The sequence below is a fragment of the Vombatus ursinus genome, unplaced genomic scaffold (genome assembly GCF_900497805.2).
Source record: "Vombatus ursinus unplaced genomic scaffold, bare-nosed wombat genome assembly UNPS02005459.1, whole genome shotgun sequence".
Lineage (NCBI taxonomy): Eukaryota > Metazoa > Chordata > Mammalia > Diprotodontia > Vombatidae > Vombatus > Vombatus ursinus.
In genome coordinates, this window is record NW_020945237.1 from 13434376 (window position 1) to 13454612 (window position 20237).

Genomic DNA, 20237 nt, shown 5'->3' on the forward strand with positions numbered 1-20237 from the left:
CCAATTACCTTTTAATCTGGTTCTGGCTGCACTTGGGACTATTGTGAACCATATGTCTATACCTCTGGTGTGTCAATCAATCCATCACTAGTTGGAGTAGAGGAGGGAAAGGATTCCAGGAGAGAAGATGCCCCTTCTTGAGGGGCACCTAGAAGGGGCTCAGCATCAGAACTTGCATTAAGTACCCAGAGTTATTCAAAAGCTGTTTCTCTTAATTAGAAATTGCATTTCTTCAATTACTACATTTCACCCATGCAGATACAGGTGCCTTATGCTTTAGAGTTTTTTTCTGCTACTAGAATACAACATAGTATAAAGCTTGGCAATTTAAAAAGATCACTCATCATTAGGACAAAATGTTATTGTCCTGGACACAAACAAATAAACCCAAGAGAAACATACCAATGACCCTAGAATCATCCCCCAAGATAACACAATTGGTAGTGTTGAGCCATAAATTCATATTCGCAACAATGCCCCCAAACTGTAGTCTTTTGAAATTACATAATTTGATAATAACAAAGAACCTAGGATGTTATTATGCATTATTAATAAAAATGAATTAACAATCATGAGCTGCAATTCTGTCATTTTCTACCTACAATTTCTATTATAAGTATAATTCAATAGTTAAAACATAACTTGTCTTTTGTTTTATTTTGCCTTGTGGACTAGCATTACTGACTCCGATCATGTATCTGGCACAAAAGTAAAAGACCTCAGACTGAGAAAAGTTCATAACCTTTGAATATGGTCTTTACTATGAGTAAAGCATATTGAAACCCAAGTTAGGATTGTCCCTGGAGCAGCATGTTCGGCTATTACTGCAGGTAAAATTTAGTGGGGAAAAGTAGAGAAAAATGACCTATTTCTGGGAACATAAATTACCTACAAAATGGAAACTGGATGTTTGGTCTGGATTTTTACCACATTTCAAGACTTTTGTTAGGCCAGGCAGACAGCTCGGACAATAGTAATGAGGGTAAGGAAAAAAATTATAGAGCCAACTAGTGACTATCATACAAAGATTTGCCTATTTTTCTTTCTACTATGGAAGGAATATAAATTAGCAAACTCAAAAATCTGTACTTTTACAAATACTTATGCTAATATAAAAGTTGCATCTTAATAGGTATTCATAATTTAAATTTAAACCATAAAAATGGAAAAAAAAACTCATTCAAGACAAAGACATAGGGAATGCCAAAAAATTTCCTGAAGAGACATCAACAGAATTTTGGCATAAAGATTTCCCAAAAGGATAATATTTACTTTTCAAGAAATTACCTTTTTCACACCTTTTGTCCTCTCTAGCAAAAAACCATAATTTTAATAAGACCTTCATGCTGCATTTTCTCCAATTTGCAAATTATATGGAATTCCCCCTACACAGTTTTAGTTCAACCCTCAGAGAATATTACACAATCTCAGCAGTAAAGCAGACAGACATGAGGGCAGATTAGCAATTAGGTCATGAAAAACAGGCAGCATAAAACAGCTATTGCTAATCTGCATGAGATGCATTTACTCAATTAAGTAGATGGAAATGTTATTATGAACTCAGTATTCCAATGATGGTCTTTAAAATTAAGAAGGATGGGGGCAAATGAAATGCACACTGGGGGATTTTTGGCCTTTATATATTAATTCTAAAGTATACAATGCAGAACACCATAATGAAGTTAACAAAATTAATTAAAAGATTCTTTGCATGTAACCATTGGAGACTAAATTTTTAAAAAGCCCAAACACATGACAAGTTTTTGACATTATTAACAGTGAACGTGTTTGCTCTTTAATATCCTTAACACTGAATCCTATCACCTTCTCTAAATATACAATGGATCTCAGAAATTGGAGATGAAAAAGCCCAACTAGGTCTTCTAGAGTCTTAATGGGTATCCAAAGCCAAGCACCAGGTTGTTGTTTTTTTCCTTTCTCAACAATAATCTCTGAATACTCAGTTCACTTTAGGTTCTAGTGCCAGAATTACTGGTTAACAATCTTTAAACTTAGCTGGTTGTAAGTTTTCAGAAAATTAATGTAATTTTTAAGTGGATTCCCCAATCTTGGGGCATAATAATATGTCCAGAAGAGATAAAATAACACATTTGTATTGGAGCAACTGGTATAGATCCAAGTATTATGAATGTTTTTAGCAAAGGAAAAGATTTAAACAAAATAGCTGGAATTTTTAAGGGGTGAAAATCCTTTGAACAATTTTTTTAAGTGACCACAAATTCTGGAAAGTTTCATTAAGTTAAGGGGATAGTACTTTTTGTACTGTTGCAAATGTTTTTAATTCCTATTTATAAGTATTGTAAGGTATTATGAATATTCCTATACAGAAAAACTGACAGAATTATTTGCTATACCCCATAAATGGAGGAAGTGAATGCTGACATAGCAAAAGGCTCCCAAACAAGTTTTCAAAAGAAAAGAAATAAAAATGACAAATTTTGCTGAGCAGGGAAGAGATTATAAAAAAGAACACTAGCTTTCAAATGAAATTTAGATTTTGCCTCTCTTGCGCAGCTGAGAGAAAATTGACTGTTTTCTCCCTTTTCCTTAAAAAAAAAATACATCAATAGATCTGAGACCTCCTAGAAGTGAGTAAACTCATTCACAACCTTCTAAACCTTCTCATCCTGTCCTCTAGCAAATTCTCAGATGTGCTAGGATAATTCCTCCATGGCTCTGAACATTGTGTATCAATGCAGCATTAAAGAAGAACAAGCATTATCAAATTCCTTCACAGATGTAGAATGATGAAAGTCAAGAAGAGTGTAGATCCTAGTGCAATGCCACACACCCATTTTATAGATGAGAAAGGCCTGGTCCAGACGGATGAAGTGACTGAGTGTCATGTCTGTGGCCAACTTCTGTGCTAGGTGTTTGAGAACAAAGACAAAATAAAACTGTCCTTGCCCTTAGAAGCTTATATTCTACCAAAGGAAAAAATGTGGACATATACAAATATACATAAACAATATGAAGAAGAAATAAAAGGCTTTTTTTTTTTTGAGAAAAAGGGGCCACTAGCAGTTAGGTGACAAGGAAAAGACTCATGTAGGAGGTGGCAGATGAGCTGAGCTTTGAAGGAAGCCAGGGCTTCTGAGGTAGCAGAGAGGAAGAAGTACATTCTATGAGAATGGATAGTGTACAAAACAGCCTGGGCAAAGAAAGGCCTCGAGAAGGGAGATAAAATCCAGGCATTCAGAACTCCTGTCCAGGGCTTTTTTATTATAACATACTTACTGATCACTTTGGACAAAGTTTAAAATATTTCTATGCAATGTAATAATTTGGGAAAACAGCAATTTGTGCTAAGTTCTATTTTAAATATTGGGCGATTCATTCAGTATAATTAAAACTATTAAGGTTTTCATGTAGTTAGCTAAGAAACCAGGTCCTCTGACTTCAAGCTGGTCACTGTCTACACAATCCACTCCATTGTCTACTTTGGAACCATTAAAGTCTTGGTTACCTTTCTTGCGCCCACTTGTTAAGCCCTGCCCAGCCTTTGGAAATTATACATTCAGTCTCAAATGAGTGAAAAAGCATTTATTAATGTTTAGGGCAAAAACACTGCACTAAGAGCTACGACAGTCTCTGCTTCCATGGAGATCATATTCTAACAGAGAGTGACAACACACACATGGAGAAGATTTCAGCTTCAAGTCAGATGGAGAGACCCAGTGGTCCTTAGGGTACAGCAGCAAAGCACATGGTAATTCATCTTTTTTAATGTCAGATCCATTGATAAGACCCATAAACATTTCTGAAGTTGAACCATTTGACAGTGCCAAGGACTTTGGTGGCAAGAACATTCTTTCCCAGGGCTATAAAGCAGGTGTGGCTTTAGTATGTATCTTTTCTTAAGTAGAATATTATGTTATTTAGTATCTTATTTTAATCTTTAGTATCTTATTTCTGTTTAATGATATTTTGCTTTATAATTTTTTTCTGGTTACATTATTGGTGTGTTTTCTGTGTCCTTGAACTGGACTATCTATCTCTTGAGGGCAGGTTTTAATTTTTAACTTTCTTATGTATTTTTAAAAAATTTCCCATAGTGTGAAATACAATAGGCAAGATCTAAATACATTTAAAGTACTATTCCTGGGGATGGAGAAGATATTAACTGCTCTGTGTGTCCCTTCTACTCACAGATTTGATCTCAGAATGTCAGGAAGGACGCCAAGGCAATTAGCACCTGATAACCAAGGAAGGAAGCTCATTGTAATCATTTCCTATCTGCTGAATGGGAGTCTTCCATCGGAGGTAATTTCTTTCCAATCTGTTCTTGGCACTTCTATCGTTAAGTGCTACAGAGCCTTTCATGATATATTCATGAGTGTATGAAGTCTGCCTGTCCTTCTGTCTGTTAAGTGACTGTAGCCATAAGAGATGGCCATCTCTACTGGATGACCAAAGATGACTCTGAAAACAAGAAAATGATGAGAACCTCGATTTCCTTAGAGGGGGCAGTAGATGGGGAATTTTTCACCCAGAACAAACTGGGCAACATGAGAAACCTGTTTTAAGGCTCATCAGAGAACAATGAGCCAACTCTGAAAGTTCATGTCTGTGTAACTATTCATCCAATAAGCACGCATCCTGAAGATCTACAGTAAAAATGGCGGTGGTTGTGGCTGGATGGTCCCTATGGCCTCTAGGACCAAACATAAACTCCTCTGTGTGGCTTTGAAAGCCATTTACACCTGGCCCTGTTCCTATCTTTCTAGCCTCATCACATGTTGCTTCTCTTACCATACTGGATGGCTCAGCCAAATTAGTCTTCTCTCTCTTCCCCAGATACAGCACTCCATTTCCCAGCTTTGTGTATTTATACTGATTGCTCCCTGGACCTGAAACACACTCCCTTCTTACCTCCTCCTGAGAGAACCCCTTCCTTAAAGTCTCAGCTCAAGCAAAATCTTCCTCTACAAGAAGCCTTTCCTGATCTTCATTCCCCCTTTACCCCATTGCTAGTGCTCTCCATGCCTAAATACCTTGTATTTAACTATTTTGCATTTATTATGTAATTATTCTAAAGGTATATGTGTGCGCACACATATTTTCTGTATATACAGGCAGCGTGTCATAGTAGATAGAGAACGATCTTTAGAACAAGAAGACGTGGATTCAAGTCCCATCACTGATATATGCTGGCTGTGTGACCTTGGGTAAGTCACTTAACCTCATGGCCTAGCCCCCCCCCCCAAAAAAAAGAAAGAAAGAAAGGAGGATGTCTGGTCTGTAGATAAGAAGACATGATAGGGGGAGATGCTGTAGTTGTCTTCATGTGCTTCAGCAGAAGAACTGCCTTTTGGAAAAGATGAATGAAAATCGCAAAGGGGGAAATTTAAGGGAAAAATATACTAACAACAAGAGTTCCAAAAATAACCTGCCTTGGGAGGTAATGAATTTATCTCACATGAGCTCTTCAGTCAAAGCTCTGATGAGGAAACTTGGGATATTATAGAGGCATAGGTTCGATGAGATGGCCTCTGTGGTCTCTTCAATTCCTGAGATTGTGTAAACCATTATGAGACTGATCAAGAACATCTGAGGATGCTTGTAAGTTCTGGACCAGCCACCTAGATTTGAGAGATTATGTAACCACAACCCTAATGACATTCTCAGTTTTTACAAACTTGGGAAAAAAGTGACTTAAATTAAGAAATCCAAGCTATCAATAACCATGTAAAATTATCTAAATTGCTACTACTTGAAAAATGCAAATTAAAACAATTCTGAGATACCATCTCACAACCATCAAATTTGCCAAAGATGGAAAAAAACAAAAAGGAAAATGACAAACGCTGGAGAGGCTGTGGGAAAACAGGTACATCAATGGTTCGTTGGTAGAGCTGTGAACTATTCCAACTATTCTAGGAAGCAATTTGGAACTATACCCCAAAAGTTACTAAACTGTGCATACTCTCTGATCCAGTAATACTACTACTAAGTCTATACCCCAAAAAGATCAAAGAAAGAGGAAAAGAACCATATGCACAAAAATATTTATGGCAGCTCCTGTTACAGTAGCAATGAATTAGAAACTGAGAGGATGCCCATCAATTGGCAAATAACTGAACAAGTTATGATAAATGAATACGATGGAATACAATTGTGCTATAAGAAATCATGAAGGGGATAGTTAAAAAAAAATCTGGGAGACCTGTATGAACTGATGCAGTGAGGTGACCAGAACTAGGAGAACAATTTATACAATAGCAACAATATTGTAGATAACCAACTATGAAAAACTTAGTAACTATAATCAAAACAAAGAAAAACCATAATTTCAATGGACTTCAATGAAACAAGCTATCCACATTCAGATAGAAAGTTGATGGACTTAGAGAGTAGATTGAAACTTATTTTCTTCTCTTTTTGGGGGTAAATGGCTAATGTAGGGATTTGTTTTGCATGACTACATGTATTTGTAATAGGTTTTGTTTTTCTTGCCTTCTCAATGAGTAGGGGAAGGTGAGAGATAAGGAGAGAATCCAAAATAGAAAATGCAATAAAATTGAATAAAAAAAAAAAGAAAAATGACCTTAATGAGGGTCAGTAAGAAAATATGGACATTTTATTTCTTTGCATTTATGTGATATCAAAAAGCCAACAAAATTACATTTTTAAACTGTTTAAGTGGATTTTTTTGAGGAATTTTACATGATATTGTTCACACAATAAGACAATGGTTAAAACTCACTTTGAAGTGTTTCAAGTTCAGCTCTAGCCAAGGCATCTTCTTTTTCCTTCAGTTTTGTTTCTTTATATTCCTCATAAAATTGTCTGGCATCCTTAAAAAGAAGTTTTGAAGAAATTAACAAAAACAGTTTGCTTTAGCAGTATTTCCACTTAATTTCACTGTATATTTAAAAATTAATTCACTTGATAAGAAGTATTTCTCATTGCTTGACATTTTCATATTTCAAGGAGAACAAAAGAAATGAATATTTTTCTTCAAAGTTTTCTTTCTTGGGGAGTTGATAAGATACTGAAATTGCATGAATATTATGTTGAGTAAATTTTCTTCTCTCTTTGACAAAGAAGAGAGGTATCCCTCCTCTTGGTTTCTTCTTTTGTATGATTTTTTCATTAGTGTGAGTGATGACTACTACTATAATCACAAAGACTGGAAAAGAAGCACTTGCTGAACTGAATTATTTGCAGATTTCACTAAAATGACACTAACAAAATATCACCATCAACTTTCATTCTTGATGTAGAAGTATTAGGATCTTAGGTATTAATTTTGTAACAGATTTTGACCCGATTAAAATAAATTCTTACATGTGAATATCTTAGCTTTTTCAATTAATGACACAAGGTCAGCCCAGGTATAGTTGTCAAGCACTTAAAAATGGATTCTCAGTTCATTTATTTAACAGCCATAAGCCAGAATACACGATATGAGGAGAGCTACGATGACAAACACGATGGGATCCCTGCTCTCAAGGAGTTTGCCATCTACTGTTCTTCTTGATCAGTCGTTTTCAGTCAGTCCAACTTTTTGTGAGCTATTTGGGGTTTTCTTGGCAAAGATAACTGAAGTGGTTTGCCATTTCCTTCTCCAGTTCATTTTATAGATGAGGAAACTAAGGTAAACGGAGTGAAATGACTTGCCCAGGGGCATACAGCTAGTAAGTGTCTGAGGCCAGGTTTGAACTCAGGAAGATGAATTTTCTTGGCTCCAGGCCCAATACTCAATCGACTGTGCCACCTTGCTGCCCTAACAACAATCTGAACAAAAATTTTACATCTTCTAAGGGATATAAAATATGATGCAAAATAGAATATGGTAAACTTATAAGAGATGGGAACATGGTGCTAATAAGAATTCATCAAAGGGAAATAACTTCCAGTAGCATGGATCAGCTAGGACTTCATGAAAGAAGTAGTCCTTGAGTCAGGCCTTGAAAGAAAGGATTTCAACAGGTATAGAAAGGAGAGGGCATTTCAAGCAGAGAAAGAATATAGGGATGTTAGAAACTGAGGAATATGGTTAGAGACAAGGAAAACAAAAAAATATATAGAGAGAGGCCAGAAAGAGTATCCTTTGGCTGGAGCATGAGGGAGGTAGAGTGAGGGAGGACTGAAAAGGTAGATTGGATCTATATTGTGCAGTGCTTTTGCCAGACTAAGGAGCTTGAACTTCTTCAATCACTATATAACATCAATACAGAAATGCAAAATAAGTAAAAATGAAACAAAGGTCATAATTCCTAAACAATTCAAAAATGGGTCCAATTTATACATTGCTCTATTTGGTTAAGAATAATCCAATTATGCAGATTACTTAATTAAAATATATAACTAAGAGAAAAGAAGTATTTTAAAATTCACTTTCTCATTTGAATGGTTAAAATAAAAATTCCTAATGCATTTATAGTATTTGACACTAAATAAGAAAGAAAGCAAACAAACATAAAGCTGTTCTTCCTTAAATATTCACAAAAGAGGAAGCAATACTTAAAAAAATTTTGGGGGTAGATATCTTTATTTTTCAAACTATTTAAAACATTCATTTTTTAAAAAAATGTTTCAAATTTTCTCCTCCCCATCTGCCCCTTGCCCACCCATTGAGAAGGCAAACAGTATGATATCAAATATGTATGTGAAATTATGCAAAACAAATTTCCAGATTATCCACGTTGGAAAAAAAAACAGTAAAAAGCAAGAAAATAAGGAAAGTTAAAAAAGTATGCTTCATTTAACACTCAGTTCTTCATTTCTCTCTCTGGAAGTGGATAGCATTTTTCATCATGGATTTTTTGGAATTGTTATGGATCCTTGTCCTGAGCAGAATAGCTACATCTTTCACAGTTGATCTTCCTTATAATATTACTGTTACTATGTACAATGATTTCCTGGTTCTGCTAATTTCACTTTGCATCAGTTCACATAAGCCTTCTCAGGTTTTTCTGAAACCATCTTGGTTCTTATTTCTTATAGCACAAGAGTATTCCATCACAATTATTTACTACAACTTGTTCAACCATTCTCCAACTGATGGGCATTTCCTGAAATTCTAATTCTTTGACATCACAAAGAGAGTCGCTATAAATATTTTTGTATATCTAGGTCATTTCCCCCACCCTTCTTTTAATCTCTTTGGGATTGCTAGCAGTGGTATTGCTGGGTCAAAGGATATGCAGTTTTATAGCCCTTTAGGTGTAGTTCCAAACTATTCTCCAGAATGTTTGGATGAGTTCACAACTCCACCAAACAGTGCATCATATCCCTATTTTTCCACATCACCTTGAATATTTGTCATTTTCCTTTTCTTTCACATTAGTCAGGTACCTTGGAGTTGTTTCAGTTTGCATTTCTCTCTAATCAATAGTGATTTGCAGCATTTTTTCATGTGATTATGGATAGCTTTCATTTCTTCTTCTGAAAAATGGCCATGTATATCTTTTATTGCGGTTATTCAGTCATTTTTCAATTGTGTCTGACTCTTCATGACCCTACTTGGGGTGTCCTTGGCAAAGATACTGACGTGGTTTGTCATTTTTCTATCTAGCTTGGAGGTAAGGCAAACAGAGTTAAGTGACTTGCCCAGGGTCACACAGCTAGTAAGTACCTAAGGTTGGATTTGAACCCAGGAAGATGAATCTTCCTGACTCGAGACCTGGCACTCTATCTACTATGCCACCTAGCTGCCCCCTCATATTCTTTGACCATTTATCAACTGGGGAATGGCTTTTTTTTTTTTTTTTATAAATTTGGCACAGTTCCTCATTCTTTATCGAGAAACTTGCCTTCAATTTCCCCTACCTACTATTAGTTTTCTGCTTTCCTTTTAATTTGGGCTACATTAGTTTTATTTCTGTAAAATCTTTTTTGATTTCATGTAATCAAAATTATCCTTTTTACCTCCTGTGATCCTCTCTTCCTCTCATTTGGTCATAAACTCTTTCCTTACCCATAGGTCTATATGTAAAATTTCCTATGTTCCCTAATTTACTTATGATATCATCCTTTATATTTATATCATTTTACCCATTTTGACCTCATTTTGGTATATAGTGTGAGAAGCTGGTCTACGTCTAGTTTCTGTCATTTTGCCTACCAGTTTGCCCAAGAATTTTTGTTAAATGGTGAGTTCTTGCCCTCAAAGCTTAGATCTTTGGGTTTATCAAACACTAGATTATTATGGTCATTTACTACTGTGTACTGAATACCTAATATAGTCCATTGATTTACCACTTTATTTTTTAGCCAGTAACATATTGGTTTGATGATTATTGCTTTTTAATATAGCTTAAAATCTGATACTGCTGGACTGTCTTCCTTTTGCTCCCCCGCCCCATTTATTCCCTTGATATTCTTGACCTTTTTTTCTTGCAGATAAACTTTGTTATCAGTTTTTTTAGGTCAACAAAATAATTCATTGGTAGACTGCCACGGCAATGAATAAGTAAATTAATTTAAGTAGCATTGTCATTTTTATTATATTGGCTCAACTTACCCATGAACAATTAATATTTCTCCATTTATTTAGATCTGTCTTTATTTGTGTGAAGTATTTTGTAACTGTACTCATATAGTCCCTGGGTTTGTCTTGGCAGGTAGACTCCAAATTATTTTATAATGTCTACAGTTATTTTAAATGGAATTTTTCTTTTTATCTTCTCTTGTTGTGTTTTGTTGATAATATACAGAAATGCTGATAATTTAAGTGAGTTTATTTTATATCCTGCAACTTTACTAATGCTGTTAATTGTTTCAAAAAGTTTTTTAGTTGATTATCTAGGACTCTCTAAGCATGACATCATATCATCTGCAAAAAAGTGGTATTTTTGTTTCCTCATTGTTTAGTCTAATTCCTTCAATTTCTTTTTCTTGTTTTATTGCTATAGCTGGAATTTCTAATACAAAATCGAATAACAGTGGTAATAATAGACATCCTTGCTTCATCCCTGATCTTACACATAATGCTTGCTGATGATTTTAGATAGATCCTACTTAACATTTTAAGGAAAGCTCCATTTATTCTTATGCTTTCTAGTGTTTTTAACAGGAATGAGTATTGTACTTTGTCAAAAACCTTTTCTGTATCTACTGAGATAACCATATGATTTTTGTTGGTTTTGTTACTGATATGGTTGGTTATGCTGAGAGTTTTCCTCATACTGAACCAGCCCTACATTCCTGATATAAATCCCACCTGGTTATGGTATATGATCTTTGTGATATATAGCATTTTATTTAAAATTTTTGCATCAATATTTATTGGGTAAATTAGCTTATATTAAGTCTTTCTCTGTTTTTGCTCTCCCTAGTTTAGGTATCAAAATCATATTTGTGTCATAAAAGGAATGTGGTAGGACTCCTTCTTTACCTGTTAAAAATACATATACAGCACTGGTAGTAATTGTTCCTTAAATGTCTGGCAGAATTTGTAAGTCCTTTTGGTTCTAGGGATTTTTTCTCAGGGCTTGCTGATTTTATTGATGGCTTGTTCAATTTCTTTTTCTAAGATAGTGTTATTTAAGTATTTTATTTCCTTTTCTGTGTTAGTCTGGGCAATTTATATTTTTGTAAATATTCACCCTTTACACTTAGATTGTCAATTTTACTGGCATATAATGGAGCAAAATAGCTCTTGATAATTGCTTTGATTTCATCTTCATTGGTGGTATAGTCACCCTTTTTTATTTTTGATACTGGCAATTTGGTTTTCTTTTTTTAAATCAAATTAACCAATGGTTTATCTATTTTATTGTCCCCTCCCCCAGAAATCTAGCTCCTAGTTTTACTTATTAATTCATTTTTTTTTGTTGTTTTAACAATACTTAGCAATAACATTGAAAATAGTGACTGACTCACAGAAGGGTATTCTCCAGCATGGGATAGGTATACTTCTAGCAAAACAGACAACAGTGATTAATCATTCTGCTTTATTATTTTTTTGGACTAGACATAAATTATTTGATGCAGGGAACTCCCTCTATCAAGGCAGATCAACAACTTGTTATTAGTCTTTGGTGTTACCGATCAGAGATTAAGTGACTTGCCCAGGGTCACATAGCTAGTATTTATCAGAGGTAAGCGTCAAAGCCAGACCTCCCTGATCCCTACGCTAGCCCTCTATTCACTATACCACATGGTCTACGGCAATATTACTTATATCTTTGTGCAACCAGAACACATCTGACTATGTGAATTTGCACTGGTGGAAGATAATTTTCCCTCCATTTCTAGGGAAGGGTCCAATCTAAGGTCAAAATGTTCATCCATAGTCTCTTTTCAATTAGAGAACCCCTATTAGGGTAAATTAATTTATCATATTCAGTTCATAGAACAGATTTCAGTGGGGAAGGCTTGAAGAAAATACACATAGATCAATGGCTAATTTGCCCCTAGGCTATACATCCCCTTCTCTGACACTGCTACTACTTTAGTACCAGCCTCACCACCTCACACTTGGACTACTGCAATATAGCCTGTTCAGGGGTCTGCCAGCATCAAGTCTTTCTCAACTCCAATCCATTCTTCATTCAGCAACCAAAGTGATTTCCGTCACTAAAGTACAGGTCTGTGTCTGCCCATGTCACCCTCCTACTAAATAAACTCCATTGGCTTCCTATCACTTCCATGATCAAATACAAAATCCTCTATTAAACCTTAGGGGCCTGCTCTTACCTTTCCAGTCTGCTTATACCTTATTCCTTGACTTGTATTCTTTTTGATCCAGTGATACTGGCCTTCCTGTTGTTCCACCAAGACACTCCATCTCTTCCCTCCAGGTATTTTTTCCTAGCTGCCTCCCAAGCTTGGAATGGTCTCCCTCCTCCTCTCTACTTTCTGGATTCTTTGTCTTCCTTCAAGTCCAAACTAAAGCTTCATTTTCTACAGGAAACCTTTCCTTTTTCCTTTCCACTTAATTCTAGTGTTTTCTCTCTTTTAATTATTTCCTATTTATCATGCATATGGGGCAGGTAGATGGCAAAGTGGAAAGAGTGCTGGACGTGGAGTCAAAAAGAGCTGAGTTCAAATTTGGCCTCAGATACTTAGAAGCTATGTGACCCTGTGACCCTGTTCGCCTGTTTCCTCATCTATAAAATGAGCTGGAGAAGAAAATGGCAAACCACTCCAGGATCTTTGCCAAGAAAACCCCAGATGGGGTCACAAAGAATTGGAGGTGACTAAAGTGACTGAATGACACCACATAACTTGTACCTATCTGTTTGCTTGTTTTCTCCTCTACCAGATGGTAAACTCCTCGAGAGCAGGGACTGTCTTTTGACTCTTTTTATATCCCTAGCACTTAGCATAGTGTCTGGCACACAGTAAGTACTTAAAAAAGGCTTACTGATTGACGGATTGGCTAGAAAGGAGCTCATTGTTATAGTCTGGTATGGTTGATCAGACAGTGGGAGGCTCAGATAAGACTCCAGCCTCTTACTCAAAAGAGGAAAGGACAAGGTAAAAGTGGACACTAAAGGGACCGTTTTCTCCCTTTCCTCCTTCACCCAATGGGAGAGAAAGGTATGGTCTAGAAAGATTCCTTACCCTCTTCCTGTTAGGAGAAGGGAATAAAAAAAGAAAGAGGCAATGAATGCCCAGCCAACTTTGCTCCATGGCTATACGCGGGTGCAATAATATTTATTGTCAGACCTTGTCCTAAAGTCTACCATGCTGGTGCTGCCACCCTCTTAGCCTCATCTATCTCAATCACTGCCCAAAAACCCTCTGCTCTATCTCACCAACTCAAGACCTACTGCCTAGAAAAAACCCTTGCCAAAACTGTCTTATATACATTTTGCACTGTTTTTATGTATATGTTGATTTTCTCAAATACAATATCATCTTGAGGTATGGGGCTGTTTCATCTTTGACTGTGTATTACTGGTACCTCACATGGGGCTGGGCACATAGTAAGTACTAAGTAAATGTTTAATGAATTGTTTGATTGAATGGAATAGGGGCAGCTGACCAAAGAAGTAAATACTAAAGAGGTTAAGGAGACTGAAGAATGAAAAAAGGTATTTAGATTTGGTGATCAGGAAAGAGGCCTGGGGATAACTGCCCAGGGATGAGAATTCACAGGTAAGGAATGGCAGAACAATGGGAATGGGGTAATGGCTTCTAGGGTAATAGCTTATAAATCATTAAAGTGAAAGACCGTGGAGTTAAAGCTAGAGATAGAAATGAGAAGGTGGAATACGAGAAATGGACTCAAAGAATAGGGATGGACCATATGATTGGAAGTCACAATAAGGTCAAAGAGCAGTTTTTGTATAAAAAAATAGTTAGAAATGTGGAGGATGAGAAACTACAACCAAAAAGCAGAATTCCAAAATTCTCAGTCTTAAAGGTTGCATAATTCTAATCAATTGACAAGCATTTATTTTGCCTTGTGTGCTAGATTCTGGGAAGACAACAAAATAAGAAAAAAAACCCCATAATTTCAGGAAGTATACAATACACAGAATATATAAAGAATAATCACAAAACAAAGGCAACAAGGGCATGAAGAACAGAGAAGATCAAGCAAGATTTCTTTAAAAAGCTGATGCTTGAGCTGAGTCTTGAAGACAATGAGGGACTGTCTGAGGTGGAAATGAGGAGGGCATTTTGGAGATCACTTTGACAGCTGTTTGGAGGAGGGACTTCAGACAGAGAGACCAGCTAACAAACTGGACAGGATGTCCTGTAGGGGGCTTCTTGCTCAGGTCTAGTTTGGATGAGACAGGCCCTGAAGTGTCAAAAGAAAAGTGAACAGACCTCCTCTCTCTTCTGAGTTCCCATCCTGCATTCCCAACTGTCTGCTCGACAGCTGCACCTGGATGCCCCAGAGGCACCTCACACACAGCATGTTCAATGCTGAATTCATTGTGAATCCTCTCACCCACCTGTTCCCACTTCCAGGCTTCTCTATTTTTGTTGAGGGCACAACCATTCTTCAAACTACCCAGCATCCCAACCTTGGGATCATCTTCAGCTCTTCCTTTATTGTCTATGTCCATTGGTAGCCAAATCTTGTTGATTTTACCTCCATGACACTGTTACTCTATTCATAAAGTGTAGGCTTTTATCACCTCCCACTTGTATTACCACAGTAGCCTCCTAACTGGTCTCTCTACCTCTAGTTGATAACCCTCTCTGCACGGCAGCCACGTTCTATTTCCAAAGTACAAGTGCCACTTGGGTCACTTCCTTCATTAAGAAGCTTCATTGGCTCCCTATTGCCTCTAACTCCTCTGTTTGGCATGCAAAGCCAATAATATAATAATGTTATATACAATTCTAAAAAAACAAACATGACCAAATTGAAGAATTTTAACTGAGGAATTTTCTTTTAATTGAATTTTAAAAAGTGAAAGCACATAAATTATGAAAACATTTTATACTTTATTATGTGCTGTAAAAATGCCAATATTTAGGAAGAGCTACGGTTATTCTGTATTCTATTTTAAAATATTACTACAGAGCCTGGCACAAATGTTATTGATTGATTGATGTTAGATTACTATGTATTTGAAGGGCATAAATAGACCTGATCTTACTTATTTGGGCACATAATGTTTTGCCAAGAAAATGTAAACTCCTTGGGGAATAGGGATTATTTCATTTTGGGTTTTGTATTACCAGTATCCGGCACACAGTAGACTGAGAAGAGAGAGGTGTGATTTGTTATCTGTCCTCTGGAACTATAACTATAACTTCCTTTTACTGATTTTTTTCCCCACTTATGTTGTTGCTGTCACTTTACAGACTGATTTTTTTGGTTTTGCTCATTTCATTCTGCATTAATTCATAGCCATTTCCTCATGTTTCTCTGAATTCTTCCTGCCATTTCCTAAGGTACAATAACATTCAATTATATTCATATATCAGTTTTTTGTGAGCCCATTTGTTTCCAGTTCTTTGCTACCACAAAAGTGCTACTTATAAATATTTTCATATATGTTGGAACTTCATTTCTGTTTCTTGTACTTTATGCCCAACTATGAGATCACTGAATCAAATAAAGTACATATGATAGTTTAGTCATACTTCTTGTGTAAATCAAAATAGAAATTCAGAGCAACTGGATCAATCCCCTACTCCACCAACAATGTATCAATGTTCCAGTCATCTTACAGCCATGTTGCTATTGGCTCTTTCCATTTTTTGTCATCTCTGCCAATTTACAGGGTGTGAGGTGAAACCTTAGAATTGGTTTAATTTGTATTTTTCTATTACTAGTGACTAGGAGCATGTTTTAATATGGTCACTCATAGTTTGCAATTCTTCTTTTGAAGACTGTTCATATCCTTTGGCCACTTAGCTTTTGGAGTGCTGATCTTATATATTTGCATCAATTCCTGGTTATCAGACTTTTATCAGAGATATTTGATGCAAATATTTTTCTTACTCAGTTCCTTTTCTTATTCGATCTTCACTGATCTCTATCTACTCATCCAGACATTTCAGCTTTCCATCTCCTATCTCCATCCCTTTGCACAAGTTGACTCCTATGCCTGAAATGCATTCCTTCTTCACCTTCAACTCTTAGCATCTTCAGTGTCAATGCTCCGTTCAAAAACAACTTATTTGAAGCTATTTTATGTCCTTAGGGTTCTCTTCTTTTTCAAACTATTTATTTACTAACATAGGTACAGGTTGTATCCTCCCAAGAGACAGTAAGCTTCCTGAGGACAAAGACTACTTTGATTTTATTTTTATATGCACAGTGTTTCGTGTACTATATAGTAGGGGATTAACAAACTTCTGTTGAATGGACTCAAATCGATGCTCTCTGACATCAGACTAAGATCCTTCAGGAAAAGGACTATAGTGAGTCCAAATTATATTCACCATAGGAGCCACACCAAAGGATTCATGCATCATAGGAGCTCTGCTAATGTTTGCTGCTGATGGTGACAACATTCATTTTGCATTTGCTGTGATGCATTCAGCTCAATGTTAGGCAGCTGTGGGCAGTAACTCAGTGGAGAAATTGCTGTCAGCTTGACCCCTGGGCTTCATTCTTTGGAGATTTTTCATGGCTCTGGGTCACAATAAACCTCCAGCACAGAAGAGACTGTTATGATGACTACAAATTATTGGCAAAGCTCTTTAAGTTTTGAGTGAAAATGTCTGCATAGATACCAAGTGCTATGTAATGAAACAGAAGTTAAATGAAAATTATTGACTTGATTAAAAACACTTAATCAAATAGGATAAGAAAATTCATGAGTGAAAAAATTAAAAGTATGATAAAATGTATACAAATATAAAAGGAGTAGCAAAATACTTTGAGGAGGATGTATTTTCAACATCAGAGAAAACTGGAAAATGAGAACATTTATATAATGTAATTTAATGGCACAGTTATTTTCTCTATTTCTTTTCCAATATCTTCTCATGTGAGTGCTTGAATAGAAATTTTCCCAACTTCTATCACTATGAGTCAAGCTAAAGTGTTTCCATAATTAGAGTTGAAATTTATTAGAGAGTCCTTAATACAACTAACCCCCAAACTGTGAGCTGAAAATTGAGACCTAGGTCTCAGAGAACAGGGGAATTTAAAATTACTATAATATTTATCATAATATGACTTTAGATAATATTTGTAAAGTACTCATGACCATACCCAGCACATAGTAAGCACTTAATAAATGCTTATTCCCTTCCCTCCCACTTTAAAAAATAATTTTACTAGGGATAAATATAGTTTATTACCCATTCATAACTCATACTAGTAACTAAAGGTTTAATAATTTTTCTTTCTCACAATATACAAAAAATTGTTTCTTTTAAAATTTCAGACTTGCCAAGTGTTCACTGTAGGCCAATTCATTTAGTATCCTTCCTCTACAAGGAAGTGACAATGGATACTTGAAGGTTATGATAGTGGAGCATGAGCTCTGGCAGATTCCACTAAGTTGAAAAGAGAAAGAAAAGACAGAAAGACAGACAGACAGAGAGGAAGGAAGAAAGAAGGGGGCATTTATTAATACTTTCTATGGCTAAGTCTAGAGATAAAAATATAAAACGGGATACAGTTCCTATAGTAGAGAGATGGCCAGCAGGGCGGAAAGTTACAGTAATGGTGATTAGAGACATCATAGGGGAGAAGATGACAGAGATTTGCCAACACTACTAGCATTATTGATTTTATTTTAGACTTAGGAAGAAGGAGAGGGGGAGAAGCAGAGCTCCTTTGCCTTTAAAAATATGTCATTCCATTCTTTCCTGTGATTTCTTGCAAATAAGGAATAATCCCATGCTATTTGATTTCCTTTCCTTCATATTTACAGGTCTTCCTCTGGGGCACTTGCAAAATTTGTTGTTCGTCACTGAAATTGATAAATTTAACTACCATGTGTCAACAGTTGTTTTTCTGGTGGTGGCCTGTGGGTTCTCTCAATCAATGCTTTATAGTCTATATTCGGAAAGTTTGAACATTATTCTTGTATTATTTTATGCATCATGGTAATCAGGTTTGTTTTTTTAAAGTTGTCATGGTTTGTCTAGGCCATTGTTTTAGCCAGTTGGTGATAAATTATTTGCTAATAGCAATCCATGAAGGAAATTCAAAATGTTCCTGAGTCTTTTTGCAGGGATGCTGGAAGAATGGAGAGAATAGGAGTAGAGAAGTATGGCTCATTTCCTCTAGGAGTAGACCAACTCACTTGTTGTACAATGATCTCACAATAACAGTATTGCCTAAAAGGCTCTTCTGAGAGAGAAAAACGATAGTTGATGGAATTGGTTTCATCTTGTGTCAAAGGCAACAAGAAATATCATTTAATGAGAACATGGTCATCTAACCTTATACAATTGAGGCTACCATAAGCAAAAAGACCATTCTGAAGGTAACTACAGTTTATGTACCAATATTTATTACAGAGGATAAGGAAGTAGATAAACTTTTTGACCATGATAAAGTCCTTCAAATCAAGTCAATGTTGATGTTCACTGACTGCAATGGGCACAACATAAAACTATGTTGAAAGATATGGTTAAGCATTAAGAAATATAAGAGAGATAGAAACTAGGTATAGACCAACATCTTACACTGTATACTAAGATAAAGTCAAAATGGGTGCATGATTTAGATATAAAGGCTGATACTACAAGCAAACTAGGAGAGCAAGGAATAGTTTACCTGTCAAATTTATGGAGAAGAGAAGAACTTATGACCAAACAAGAGATAGAGAACATTATGAAATGCAAAATGGATGATTTTGGTTACATTAAGTTGAAAAATTTTTGCACAAAAAAAGCCAATGCAATGAAGATTAGAAGGAAAGCAGAAAGCTGGGAAACAATTTTTATAGCCAGTGTCTCCGATAAAGGCCTCATTTCTAAAATACATAGAGAATTGAGTCAAATTTGTAAGAATACAAGTCATTCCCCCTTGGATAAATGGGCAAAGCATATGAACAGGCAGTTTTCAGAGGAAGACATTAAAACTATCTATAGTCATATGAAAAATGCTCTAAATCACTATTGATTAGAGAAATGCAAATCGAAACAACTCCGGGGTACCACATCACACCTATCAGATTAGCTAACATGACAAAACAGGAAAATGATAAATGTTGGAGAAGATGTGGGAAAACTGGAACACTAATGCATTGTTGGTGGAGTTGTGAACTTATCTAACCATTTTGGAGAGCAATTTGGAACTATGACCAAAGGGCTATAAAACTATGCATACCCTTTGACCCAGCAATACCACTTCTAGGGCTATATCCCAAAGAGATCATAAACATGGGAAAAGGACCCACATGTACAAAAATATTTATAGCATCTCTTTTTGTGGTGGCCAAGAATCGGAAATTGAGGGGATGTCCATCAATTGAGGAATGGCTGAACAAGTTGTGGTATATGAATGTAATGAAATACTATTTTGCTATAAGAAATGATAAGCAGGTAGATTTCAGAAAAACCTGGAAAGACTTATATGAACTGATGCTGAGTGAAGCGAGCAAAATCAGGAGAACATTGTGCACAGTAACAGCCACATTGTGCAATGACTGACTTTGATAGACTTATTTCTTTTCAGCAGTGCATGGATCTAAGACAACTCCAAAAAACTCATGATGGAAAATGCTATCCACATCCAGAGAGAGAACTTTGGAGTCTGAACACTCATGGAAGCATACTATTTGCTCTCTATTTTTGTTGTTTTGTTTCGTTTCTTCTTTCATGTGGTTCTTCCCATTGGTTCTAATTCTTCTTTACAACATGACTAATGTGAAAATATGTTTAAT

At 35.9% G+C, this 20237-nt stretch overlaps 1 protein-coding gene across 1 annotated transcript in view; it reads right to left on the minus strand.

Moving 5' to 3' along the window:
• Positions 1 to 20237, minus strand: part of DNAJC1 (DnaJ heat shock protein family (Hsp40) member C1) — a 251823-nt gene that overhangs the window by 107602 nt on the left and 123984 nt on the right. The window contains exon 7 of the mRNA XM_027847908.1: positions 6728 to 6818. Within this exon, the coding sequence (XP_027703709.1) occupies positions 6728 to 6818 (91 nt within the window). The remainder of the gene's footprint in view (positions 1 to 6727; positions 6819 to 20237) is intronic.